The following is a 13054-nucleotide window of genomic DNA, read 5'->3' on the forward strand; positions in this document are numbered from 1 at the left end:
GGAAGTCAGGAAACCAGGATTCAGAGCCAGCCACAGCGTCTTCTAAACATCTGCCTCATCTCAGACAGGTCTCTTTACTTTCCTAGCCCTCCGTTCCCTCTCCCCTCCCTGGTGAGAGGATTTTCGAGTAGGTCCCACAGGAAGTAGCAGAGCTGCTTCACGGGCCTCTCTGGAAGATGACGGGGTCTTCCGCCAACCCTTCCCTTCCAGGAGAGCAGCTTCACTCTCGTTTGTATTATGAACAGGGGCTTTTATAAGAATTATTGATAAAAGGATTCTATCACTTTTTAAAAGTCTGGAAAAAAAAACAGAACCAGGTATTTCATGGGGCATATCCAAGTCAGAAAGAATTTCCACATCTGGAGAATGGGATAACAGTAGTTCCATTTCATAGCTATCTGGGGGTTGAACAAGATTACTACATGTGGAACAGGGCGTAGAACAAAGGAAGCGTTTGATGTGTTAGCTATTAACCCCCCACTCCAATAGGTCCCTCACAAATGAGACTGCATTTCATGCAACTCTTAAACTTTGAGTATGAGCTGTTGACCTGAAAAAAATTGCCTAATCCGTCTGTTTTCTATCAAAAACACTCTAAAAATGTCTTGTACATGTTCTCTGTGAATTTTTAGTATAACCACTTTATTTCTATTTCTTGTACATCGCCCTTTCTCTCCCACAACCAAAAGTTTTCTCCTTACATCAGATTTTTGAAATACGTCTGACCGGATGCAATGATGAAGTTGCACATATTGGTGTGTTTCAGGCTCGCCAGCTCGTGGGAAAGTGACGTCAGTGTCCACTGCCTCACCCTGCCCTCTGCAACCTGCTTGGAGCTGCTGTTGATATTGTCAAGGAGCAATGCCACGTTGCCTCCCTCCCTCCGCTGCATGAATTCTTTCCAGGTAAGGCATGGCTCCTTTACCACGGCGTGATTTCTCGTTTTTTAAGGACCCTGTCTTTAACAGGCGCTAGCCCACGGAAACCCACGTTTTCACAGGATAGTAATAACGAGCACAACGCGTGTATTGCCTTGTTCTGTCTCTTTCTAAATGGAGCCTCAGAACTGATTAGATAATTGTCTAGTAGTGGCCGAACCCATGTCTCTCTAACCCGGGGCTTGTTCTCGTCATCTCCGTCTTTCCTGTCTCTGAGAGAAGAGGCGGGAACGTTCGGCAAAGACACTTGTGAATGCCACTTCCCTTTTCCCAGCTTTGCCCTAGAACAAGGATTTTCGGCCAGCATTAGTATCTTTGCTGCTTTTAGCTTGCAGTCAGATTGCCAAATGGAGGTTTAACAGTGGCTGCATCCTCCCCCCACGCTCGGCACCTTTTCCCTCTCTCCCCACTCCCTCCCTTCTCTGGGTATTTATCTGTGCTCCTGGTCAGAGCAGTACAGAACAGAATAACACATGTGGACTGACCAGCAGGAAGACACCTTCCCTGGTAGGCAGCTAGCTAGTTGTCACCCAGGCGGCATATGAGAATTCACACGTTGGCTGGTCACTTCACTTGTGACCATAGAGCTACTGAATGTTATTGAACTTATCTGTGACTCTCAGCATTGGAAAAATATTCCCAAGCCCTCTGAGCCTGTTGAGCAGGCCACGTGCGTTGCTGAGAAATGACTGAACGTGGGTGGCTTGTTTCCACTTCTGAAGGGTTGCTGATGTGTCCTGAGATAGCTTCAGAATTGGCGGGTATCGCTTGGTGCGTCTCTGTGGTAAAACAAGACGTGGGTTTTCCTGTGAAATATAGCTCAGGGATTTGGTAAAAAGAATAAGAATAATAACTGCTCCATAATAATTTGCGTCCATATCCTCCTGGTACTCTGTTACATTGATTGTCTCTGTGATTTTCTTCCTGATACACACATTTCGGACTTTGGCTGTGTGATACCTGTTTGACTTGATCATTACTCGATGATCAGCTTGAAGGTCCTAGATTCAAGGACCAGAGAGAACACCTTCCTATTTTGTAGGAGAGGAAACTGAGACCCAGAGAGATGGAGTCAGTTGGCCAGGGAGTAGCCAGCATGTTAGAGACAGAGCTGGACTCTCCAGGCTAACGCTGGGTAACAGCTTCTGCTACCCAAATTCAGTGCTCGCCGAAGCCCCAGGAGGTGGACGGGGTGTGAGTGGTCACATCTGCCTTGGAATATCCACAACACCCCCTTATTATGTGATTATTGTAATTATTTGTCTACTGCCCTGAACTGGAACTGATTTAAAATTCTGTGTATCAATCCATATTTCTTCTAAGTTTTGCTCTTTGGATTGAACATTGAATAACACAAAAGTTCACCCACAAACTTTTATGGGAGATGCGAGAAACTTAACAGTGGGGGAGAGAGGCTGGAAGACAATTATTTTTTATTTCACTCCCGTCTACACTGTTGGAAGTTTTTATATGATGGATGAGTGAAGAGCAAAAGAGATGACTCGGACTTGGAGGATTTTACAGCCTGTTGGGGGAGATAGAACTGTCATCCATGGGTGATATAAATCTAGAATCATTTTATTACAAGGTAGCCTCCGCGCAAGTCTTAAAGAGATTAAAGGTAAAAGAGTAATCTAGGTCGGGCGTGGGGGATTTGAGAGGAGGCCCAATCTGTATTTCTTCTCCAGGAGACGGAGGAAAAGCAGCCCCTTCAAGGCGCTCACCTCGAGCACACATACACACACAGGTCCGAAAGCCTGGCCCGCCCTGCGTGCCATCCGTGTTCGCTCCCGGCACCTGTCATCACAGGGGCTCTCACCATCAGGATAATTGCTGACTGTCCCTCTCTATTAGTGACTGTGCTTCTGCTTTCAGTGCATTTGCTGAACATGATTGTCAGGGGCACACACACTTTTCCCAGTTTCAAAGGTACAGAGAAACTGGGCGCGGGTTCACAAACAATGTCTGCTAAAGAGATCTTGTCCCTACCGTTTACCCCTGGAAAGATGCATTCTTATCAAGGACACACCAGGAATTGACTTCCCCACGCAGGCCTTCACTCCAAGATAAAGGATCAGTGAACAGGGGAGGATGTCTGTCAGGATTAGAAAGAGATGCTCTGCTTTTTCATCTTCGGAACACCTACTTCATCAGTTATTACAATGGCAAGGAGCTGGGCTGCTAATGTTGCCCGTGTTGGGGATTTATTTCTTCAAGTGGAAACTCACTTTAGTGCGCTTTTTTTTTTTTTTTTTTTTTTTACAAAAAGCTGTGTTGGGGCTTCCTGGTGGCGCAGTGGTTGAGAGTCCGCCTGCCGATGCGGGGGACATGGGTTCGTGCCCCGGTCTGGGAGAATCCCACATGCCGCGGAGCAGCTGGGCCCGTGAGCCATGGCCACTGAGCCTGCGCGTCCGGAGCCTGTGCTCCGCAACAGGAGAGGCCGCAACAGTGAGAGGCCCACGTACCGCAAAAAAAAACCAAAGAAAAAAACCCATAGAGATAAAAGAGCTGTGTTGGCAAGAGCTGTAATATAGTAGAATGACACTTGTTAAAGATACCATCTTTACATTTCCAGTTCTCTAACTTTGCAGGGCGAGTCAGTTACTGTGAGCAATGCTGCTTTTTCTGTAAAAATGTTATTTTAGGTTTCTGAGGCTTCAGACAGCACTACTGCCTGAGCTCTTATCACTGCCAAATCCCAGAAGGAAGGGTTTATCTTATTAGTTAGAGCCAGTAATGTATATGAAATTCTAACTTCTTAAATTATAGTGCAACATTTCTCCCAGGCGAACGGGGATATCGTTGGGTGGTTTTTTTTATACTTTTCACTTCCACTCTGGTCCAGTCCCTTAATATCCCTGCTATGATTCTGAGCAAACAATGTAGGATTTGGTTGAGAATCGCATACCATAGTTGTTGCAGCCCCAAGAAGGATGGACTTACCACGTCACTCCCCGCTTACGGTCCTTCTGTGACTTTCTATTGCAGTGAGAACAAAATCCAGACTCCTTATCCGGACCCACAAAGCCCAGCAGTATCTGTCCCTACCTCCCTCTCTGGCCTAATCCCCTGCTCGCTCCGTCTCACTCACTCTGTTCCAGTCACACTGGCCTTACTTCCTGCTCCCTCTCGTGGGCTGGTCCTGGCTGCAGGGTCTGTGCACTGCCTGTTCTCTGCTTCCAGGAGAATACTCTGGACCAGAGCTTTGCATGGCTGGGTCCTCTTGTCTTTCAGGTCTCAGCTCAGGTGTCCCTTCCCCTAAGAAGCCTAACCTCACCCCCACCCCCTGTCCCTTACTAAATTCCCCGCTCCCTGTCACCATTATTCTATAATCTCACCTCGTTTTATTTTCTTCATGGCTCTTTTCACTATTTACAGTGCTTTTTCTTTTTGTTTGTCTTTTTTCCTGTACAAAAATGTGTGTTGAATGAGAACAGGGAGAATGTCTATTTTTACTCAGTGTTGCATCAACAGAACTTAGGACAGTGCTCGGCTGTAGGAAGCATTTAATAAATATTGGCTGGCTGGCTGGCTGGAGATGGGTGGACGGACGCACCAGTAAAATGCAAACTGGCATGGCCATTTGACATTCTAGAGAATTCCAAAGGACTGAGCTAGGGAGAAGCAGAGGCATGGGCAGTACACCCTCAGGGGCAGAAGCAGCACCTTTTTCCCTGCCGGGACAGGGTGGACTCCAAGGGTAAGGTCCACATTTGAGATGTCAATAAGACTGAGCATAGATGGGTGTCTGAAATGACAGCCTGGAGCTCTGTACAAATGAGAAAGACTCGAAGAAGGGGTCAACCTTGGAAGGAGCCGGCGAGATCCAGGATAAGCAGAATGACCAGTAGACAGGTCCAGGCTCCCTCTGAGCCCTGGAGACCACAGGAGGGGAAACTGGAGTGATGCTTTGGTGCCAGAAACTGAGGCAGAGGGGACTGGGGGTGTCGACGGCTCCTTTGGAGGGGGCAGGCGGCAGCTGCTGCCACTGTAACTGCTGCCAGTTTGATTCCCCTCTGAGAGCTTCAGAGCTCTGGGGGGAGGTGGCAGAAGGCAGTTTCCATATCCATCTTGGTGAACCGCATCCAGCTTTTTAACCCGAAGTCCTGCAATGGCAACTTTAAATCTGAACAAGGTCTCTGGAAGGTAGAACCTTAGAGCACCCAGGTTGGATCCAGGACTGGGTCGGGGCGGCTGGGTTTAATGGTTCTATGCCTCTTAGAATCTTGGACTATTGTAGCTGGAAGGATCACCTAGTCTAATGACCTTACTTTTATAAATAAGGATCAGAGCCAGGAAGGGTAAGTTGTTATCGGAGACTGAAACTCTGAGTCCTACGTTAGGCTTTTTGGGCTACGCCTGATTTTCCCTGTTCCGTGGGACACAAGTTGCTTAGCATATAAATAGGTGTCACTCATAAAAAACCATGAGATATTTAATCATCAGATAATAATAATGCAAATTAAAACAGCTAATATTTATTCAGTGCTTTCTGTATTCCAGGCCCTGTTCTCAACGATTTGTACTTACTCATTCATTTCATTTTTATGAGAAACACCATGAGGAAGGTATATTATCAATATTATTCCCATTCCACAGGTACAGAAACTGAGCCAGGGAGATTAGCTTGCCCACGCTCACACAGCTAGTGAGCGGAGGAACAGAAGGTTCAAAGCCTGGCTCTAGACCGCACCTCCACCCCCATTCTTAACCACCAGATAATGTTGCCTATTAAAAGAAGTTTGGTTAAACAAAGTTAGATCTTTTTTTTTTTAGCTGCAAGACTTTTCAGGGCCTTTCAAGCGTATACAGGGGCAGTGTGACCCTCCTAGTTGAAGAATGTAGGAAATGCTCTTAAAATTTGATATCAGGAAGACTTTTTCTCAGGGCGTTTTATGGGATTAATGCTCTCAGAGCACAGATGGGGAGACAGTGTCCTGTCCGATCTTGAAAGATTTGGATGACCGTGACCAAGGCAGAGCGCTCACCTTCTCAGTCTTTGTGTCAGCCTTGTTTATCTCCCAGAGAAGCAGTGCTGCAGGCTTAGTGGATTGTCAGAAGGATAGCATCTCTCCCTTTAGTGACGAGGGGGTTCTCCTCCTGGTCTGGGCCACGTGGGTCCGAAGGTTCAACAGGAACAAGGTGTGCCTGCGGCCCCTTGTGGTACACACTGACCCTACCTGGAGGCCCACAGGCCCTTGGTTGAGCGTTGCTTTCCCAGTCTGCACCTACTGCCCCTTCCGTTCCGCTCGGGCCTCATCCAGTCTAAACACAGCGTCGCTAGGTAGTCATGTGGCAAGGGCTCCCATGAATAGATGGGGCCGTCTGGCTCAACTCCGTCTCTCTCCTAACCGATGGCTGGACTCCCACCGAGAACTCCCAAGGGGAGTCTACCTTGGGAGCTTACACTCAACTGAGAGATTAGGAATGTTCTAAGGCCTTGAGCTCCGAGTTCAGGAATCCCCTTTTGTTCATTCGCATACCTTACCTCTAACTCCAAGCTCTGCCCACTGCGCCCGGCCATCCAAACTGTGTGGATGGGATTTTCCTGGCCATAGAGCCCCAGAACTGAGGCTTCTTTTACTTACCCAGGTAAGTTGCTACATCCTACAGTAATTTAAATGTTTTCACAGATATTATCCTTTTTAAAATCCTCACAACAACCCTCATGTTAAAAGGGGCATGGAATTCCATGGTGATCCAGTTGTTAAGACTCCATGCTTCCAATGCAGGGGCACAGGTTCAATCCCTGGTTGGGGAACTAAGATCCCGCATGCTCTGCGGTGTGGCCAAAAAAAAAAAAAAAAGATCATTTAAAAAAAATAATAAGGGGTAGAACGTAAGTAATGTAGGCAAGATCACGTCACTACCAAAACGCAAGGCTGTGTTTCAAACCTAGGTCTTCTGGTTCTGAGTCTATTACGTATTCCATCTCATGGCAGCTACATCAAAGAAAGTACAAATGGTCCTGTCATTGCCCTGGGTCTTGCGCATCTTAGTTTTACCACATGGCAGCAACAGTATCTCTTTTATTAATACCATCCTTTAGAGAACCACAGCCTTCAGCTAAGGGGGCAATATGAGCGGTATGGATCCTGGCAAGTAAGTTGAACTTCATCAGACTATCGTTTTATGTGTATGCTGTGTGGCTGTATAGTGCAGTGAACATATGTAGAAGAGAAGAAACAAAAGAGCTTCATAGAGCTTATCTATTTCCACCTGACAGGCTTAGTCAGGGAAGCTTCCTCAGCTCTTGATGGATTTGAAGTCATAGACTGTTCCACGGGGGAAGGTGAAGCTGATGAAGCGCCTTGACTAAGGGTCGCGTATACTTTTCCAGAGCAGGAAATTCTCAGTGATGTTACTTGTGTGTAGTTTGATTTTTTTTAAATAGATCTTTATTGGAGTATAATTGCTTCACAATACTGTTGCACAACAGAGCGAATCAGCCATATGCACACACATGTCCCCTCCCTCTTGAGCCTCCCTCCCGCCCTCCCTATCCCACCCCTCTAGGTCATCGCAAAGCTGATCACCCTGTGCTATGCGGCTGCTTCCCACCAGCCAACTATTTTACATTCGGTAGTGTATACATGTCGATGCTACTCTCACTCCGCCCCAGCTTCACCCTCCCACCCCACATCCTCAAGTCCATTTTCTATGTCTGTCTCTTTATTCCTGCCCTGCAACTAGGTTCATCAGTACCATTTTTTTTTTTTTTTTAGATTCCATATATATGTGTTAGCATACAGTATTTGTTTTTCTTTCTGACTTACTTCACTCTGTACAACAGACTCTAGGTCCTATTGTAAATAGTGCTGCAGTGAACATTGTGGTGCATGTCTCTTTTTGAATTATGGTTTTCTCAGGGTATATGCCCAGTAGTGGGATTGCTGGATCATATGGTAGTTCTATTTTTAGTTTTTTAAGGAACCTCCAAACTGTTCTCCATAGTGGCTGTATCAATTTACATTCCCACCAACAGTGCAGGAGGGTTCCCTTTTCTCCACACCCTCTCCAGCATTTATTGTTTCTAGATTTTTTGATGATGGCCATTCTGACTGGTGTGAGGTGATATCCAATTGTAGTTTTGATTTGCATTTCTCTAATAATTAGTGATGTTGAGCATCTTTTCATGTGCCTCTTGGCCATCTGTATGTCTTTCCTGGTGAAATGTCTAGTTAGGTCTTCCACCCATTTTTTAACTGGATTGTTTGTCTTTTTGATATTGAGCTCCATGAGCTGTTTGTATATTTTGGAGATTAATCCTTTGTTGTTTCATTTGCAAATATTTTCTCCCATTCTGAGGGCTGTCTTTTTGTCTTGTTTATGGTTTCCTTTGCTGTGCAAAAGCTTTTAAGTTTAATTAAGTCCCATTTGTTTATTTTTGTCTTTATTTCTGTTACTCTAGGAGGTGGATCAAAAAAGGTCTTGCTGTGGTTTATGTCAGAGTGTTTTTCCTGTGTTTTCCTCTAAGAGTTTTAAGGTGTCTGATCTTACATTTAAGTCTTTAATCCATTTGGAGTTTATTTTTGTGTATGGTGTTAAGGAGTGTTCTAATTTCATTCTTTTACATGCAGCTGTCCAGTTTTCCCAGCACCACTTATTGAAGAGACTGTCTTTTCTCCATTGTATGTTCTTTCCTCCTTTGTTGTAAATTAGGTGACCATATGTGCATGAGTTTATCTCTGGGCTTTCTATCCTGTACCGTTGGTCTATATTTCTGTTTTTGTGCAAAATACTAGCAAACAGAATCCAACAGCACATTAAAAGGATCATACTCCATGATCAAGTGGGATTTATCCCAGGGATGCAAGGATTCTTCAGTATACACAAATCGATCAGTGTGATACACCATATTAACAAATTGAAGGAGAAAAACCATATGATCATCTCAATAGATGCAGAAAAAGCTTTTGACAAAATTCAACACCCATTTATGATAAAAACTCTCCAGAAAATGGGCATGGGGGAACCTACCTCAACATAATAAGGCCATATACGACAAACCCACAGCAAACATCATTCTCAATGGTGAAAAACTGAAAGCATTTCCACTAAGATCAGGAACAAAACAAGGATGTCCACTCTCGCCACTCTTGTTCAACATAGTTTTAGAAGTCCTAGCCACAGCAATCAGAGAAGAAAAAGCAATAAAAGGAATACAAATTGGAAAAGAAGAAGTAAAACTGTCATTGCCGATGACATGATACTATACATAGAAAATCCTAAAGATGCCACCAGAAAACTACTAGAACTAATCAGTGAATTTGGTAAGGTTGCAGGATACAAAATTAATGCACAGAAATCTCTGGCATTCCTATACACTGACAACGAAAATTCAGAAAGAGAAATAAAGGAAATACTCCCATTTACCATTGCAACAAAAAGAATAAAATACCTAGAAGTAAACCTACCTAAGAAGGCAAAAGACGTGTACTCAGAAAACTATAAAACACTGATGAAAGAAATCAAAGATGATATAAACAGATGGAGAAATATACCATATTTTTGGATTGGAAGAATCAATACTGTGAAAGTGACAATACTACCCAAAGCAATCTACAGATTCAGCGCAACCCCTGTCAAACTACCAATGGCATTCTTCACAGAATTAGAACAAAAAATTTCACAATTCGTGTGCAGTTTGATTTTAACTTTAAGAAACGCACTGATATCCAGTGTCAACATTTCCATGACGTGAAAACCGTATACGGTGACCCTTGAACAACATGGGTTCGAACTGCACGATTCCACTTATACATGGTATTTTTCAATGGTGAATATCACTGTACTGCGTGGTCTGTGGTTGGTCGAATGTGCCAATGGAAAGGAACCGTGGATGCAGAGGGCCAGCTATGAGTTACACACAGATTAACCTCCACGTTGTTCAAGGGTCAGCTGTATTCAACTTCTCAATTGTTCAGAAATTAATAATTTTACAGATAATTCTCCCATCCAGCTACTTTTTCACTACCTGTTTTAATATCTGTATCCAAAGAGGAGAAGAAAACAACACATAAAAATTTGGTTCAGTCATTTGGCCATTAGTTGGCATCTTAGGTGAAAGGCTTTGATTGTATGGAAGTTTGAAGTCGTGGTTCCAACTTAAGAATTTTTTTATAGGTATATGCAGTCTATATAGCGCTCCAAGAAATGGGTAGGCAGGGGCCCAGGAACTTTACAGACGAGGAGTAACAAAGGGGCTACAGAAAGGGAAAGTGAGGATTCTATCTGTACACCAGTTTTTTCCTGTCTACTTTCAGATGTTACACTACATAAATGGTCGTCTTTCATATGCCATGCTCATGTCTAGGTAAATTATAGCCTTTAATATCTTTTAAGGTGACGTTTTATTAAATGATTATAAAAAGATAATCACCTTGATGATAAAAGATTGGGAAATACAGAAAAATGTAAAGGGAGTGAAAATCACTGGGCGTCACCAGGATTGACATTTTAGAGTAATTCTTGTTAGTGTCTCTCGTTCTATATATGCACATATACGCACACACACAGAAATATATTTTGGTATAAAGTTGGCCCCGTTGGAGATGCTGGGACTCAATTACTGGCTGTATTCTGCCTTTTCCTCTGTTTCGTCACTGGCATGAAGACAGTCAGCCTTCCTGGAGACTGTCAGAGGAGGGCTTTATAAACCGGGGTCCTGTTATCAGGTGGGAATAGAGGGGAGGGAGGCTGCGAGCCACTCCAGATGTCCAAGGGTTGCTGCAGATGGAATTAGGAGGCGGGCAGACCCGCATCAAGACGGGCAGGCGCTGGCTAGATAGAAATTGTCCTGATCCGCACGCACCGTCCAGAGATTCGAGAGCGTGCAGCGCTGGTGCCCTCAGGTCTCAAGGCACGTAGGCCTTCTTTCTTTCCTTCTATAACGCCTTCGTTCTCAGTGGGCAGAGATAATCCGGGGTTGAGTGCCGCTCGTTATATTTAGGGAATCCAGTCTCGAAGGTGGTGATTACTGCTCTGGCTATTTTCAGTCTCTCTCCTTAAAACAGATTTCTGAGAACTGCCTCAACAATTTGGGTGTGAAAAGGATGTTGCCCTAACCTTCCTTTCTGCCCCGTGGGGCGTTCTGTGGTTTGGGGAAATAAGTAGGTATCCTTAGATTCATACAGGTCTCTAGTCTGAATTCTCTGTCCTCTGTCTCTTCTCGTATTGGACTCTGCTGTTTGGCCACATTCTAGAGAATACACGGAGGGGCCTGGAAGGAGCCTGGAGGTTTCCCAGAGGGCCAGCGAGCCCAGGAGTCTTCTCGCTGCTACACTGCTTCTTTCAGGAGGCTGCTCCCCGGTCCCAGATTCCCCGCCACATGCGCTGAGCCTGGTAGGGCTGGGGCGCCCTGGCTTCGGCCTTATTGAGAGAAGTAGGAACGAGGCGTAGCCCAGAAAGTCAATCATTCTGTCTCTTGTTTTGTTTGCTTGTTTTTAATAAGGTAACTTTTTCCCCCTGACCGTGAAGGGAAAATACATCCTCATGACAGAAAAATCTGGTATGTTTTTCATTAGCAAAGCAATACTTATTTGCACTTTAAGCCTAAAAGTATAGAATCTTCAAATCAAACAGTTTCAGTCCTTCACAGCCTGGCGGCGAGAGCAGGCCTGGGGCAGGGCCTGGGGAGCCTCTGTGATTGGAGGGCACTCACTGTCTCTGAGCCTCAGACTCAGTAACTCTGAAGTGGGTGAGGGGAGGCCTGGAGGACAGATGGGTTTGGCTGATTCTGCAATGCCGGGATTATGGATGGTTCTGGCTCTTGTATGTCAGCGTCCATAGGAAACTTGTTCAAAATTCAGATTTCTGAGTGAGAGCCCCAGAGATTCTGCTTCAGTAACTCCGGAGGAGAGCCCAGGGATCTGCATTATAACAAACGCCCCTAAAAAAATAAATTCATTTTTGGAAAGCAAAAAATACCCCCAAAAAACAAAACACCCAAAGCGTTTCTGAAAAAGGTTTTTGAGAACCAAGGTAAGAAACACTTCAGTGAAAATGGAATATATTCCCACTGAAGTGAGAAATGTAAAGGAGGAAAATCTTTCAGTTATGATGAATACCTAGTCATTAGCTCAAGTAGCTTATTTTCCTGTTTTCTTCACTTTTTCTTATTAATCTGCACGTTACACAGTCCCTAACAAATGAAGTAAACTGAATTGTTGTCAGGCAGTTTGTTTGTTTGTTTGTTTGCGGTATGTGGGCCTCTCACTGCTGTGGCCTCTCCCGTTGCGGAGCACAGGCTCCGGACGCGCAGGTTCAGCGTCCATGGCTCACAGGCCCAGCCGCTCCACGGCATGTGGGATCTTCCCGGACCGGGGCACGGACCCATGTCCCCTGCATCGGCAGGCGGACTCTCAACCACTGCGCCACCAGGGAAACCCTCAACTTCTGTTTCTGACTCTGATCCTGGTCCATGTTGAAACATTTGTGGCTTAGGAATTTTCCAGTGGTTTCGCGTTTGCATGTATTTTACTTGGAAGTATGGTTACTCCAAGAAAGGTTTCTAAAATGTGAGACTCTCCCCTTGCCCAGAGCTATCAACAAAGGGACTTGATTCTTTCCCACACTGAGCATGGCTGTGTTTAGCCAAGTGGCTACCTGGTCTTGTTTCCTTGAAGAGGCAACTAAAGCTACATGTCTACTTTTAGAAACAAAGTTGCATGAAGATTGAAATGACTGCACTGGCTTCTTCCTTGTGTTTGAAGGAGCTTTTCTGGCTCGAAGAGGAAAGGGCAGCCTGGGAGGGATGCCAGCCTTCAAGGGAATGGTGGATTGGAAGGGACACCGTCCTGAGCCTCTGCTGAGAACATCTCGTGAGCCCACCCAGGAACCATGGATTGCTCAGCAGAGAGAAGATTTAGAACAGAGAAGGTGTGGAGGACCAGGCCAGGGCAGCTGTGAGGAACGAGAATGGAGTTACTTCATTATCCTTTTGGTCCTCGCTCTCATAGACCTGACGTACGACGTAGCGTGGAAAAGCCCTGGCATGGAGGTGGGGGACGGATCTGGGTTCTGGTCTTGGCTTCTGTACCTGCAACAGGTACATCTGGGCACAAGTCACTTGCCTGCCGAGACCCCAGGTTTCTCATCCCTCTGGCTCAGGAATC

At 45.3% G+C, this 13054-nt stretch overlaps 1 protein-coding gene across 2 annotated transcripts in view; it reads left to right on the plus strand.

Annotated features, from left to right (window-relative positions):
* UBE3D (ubiquitin protein ligase E3D) overlaps positions 1–13054 on the plus strand; it is a gene marked incomplete at its 5' end in the record, with an annotated part of 323692 nt that overhangs the window by 94339 nt on the left and 216299 nt on the right. For both annotated transcript variants that reach the window (XM_082855932.1, XM_082855933.1), the window contains one exon: positions 767–905. In XM_082855932.1, coding sequence (XP_082712058.1) covers positions 767–905 — 139 coding nt within the window. The remainder of the gene's footprint in view (positions 1–766; positions 906–13054) is intronic.

Source organism: Leucopleurus acutus (assembly GCF_964270905.1).
Source record: "Leucopleurus acutus genome assembly, chromosome: 15".
Classification (NCBI taxonomy): domain Eukaryota; kingdom Metazoa; phylum Chordata; class Mammalia; order Artiodactyla; family Delphinidae; genus Leucopleurus; species Leucopleurus acutus.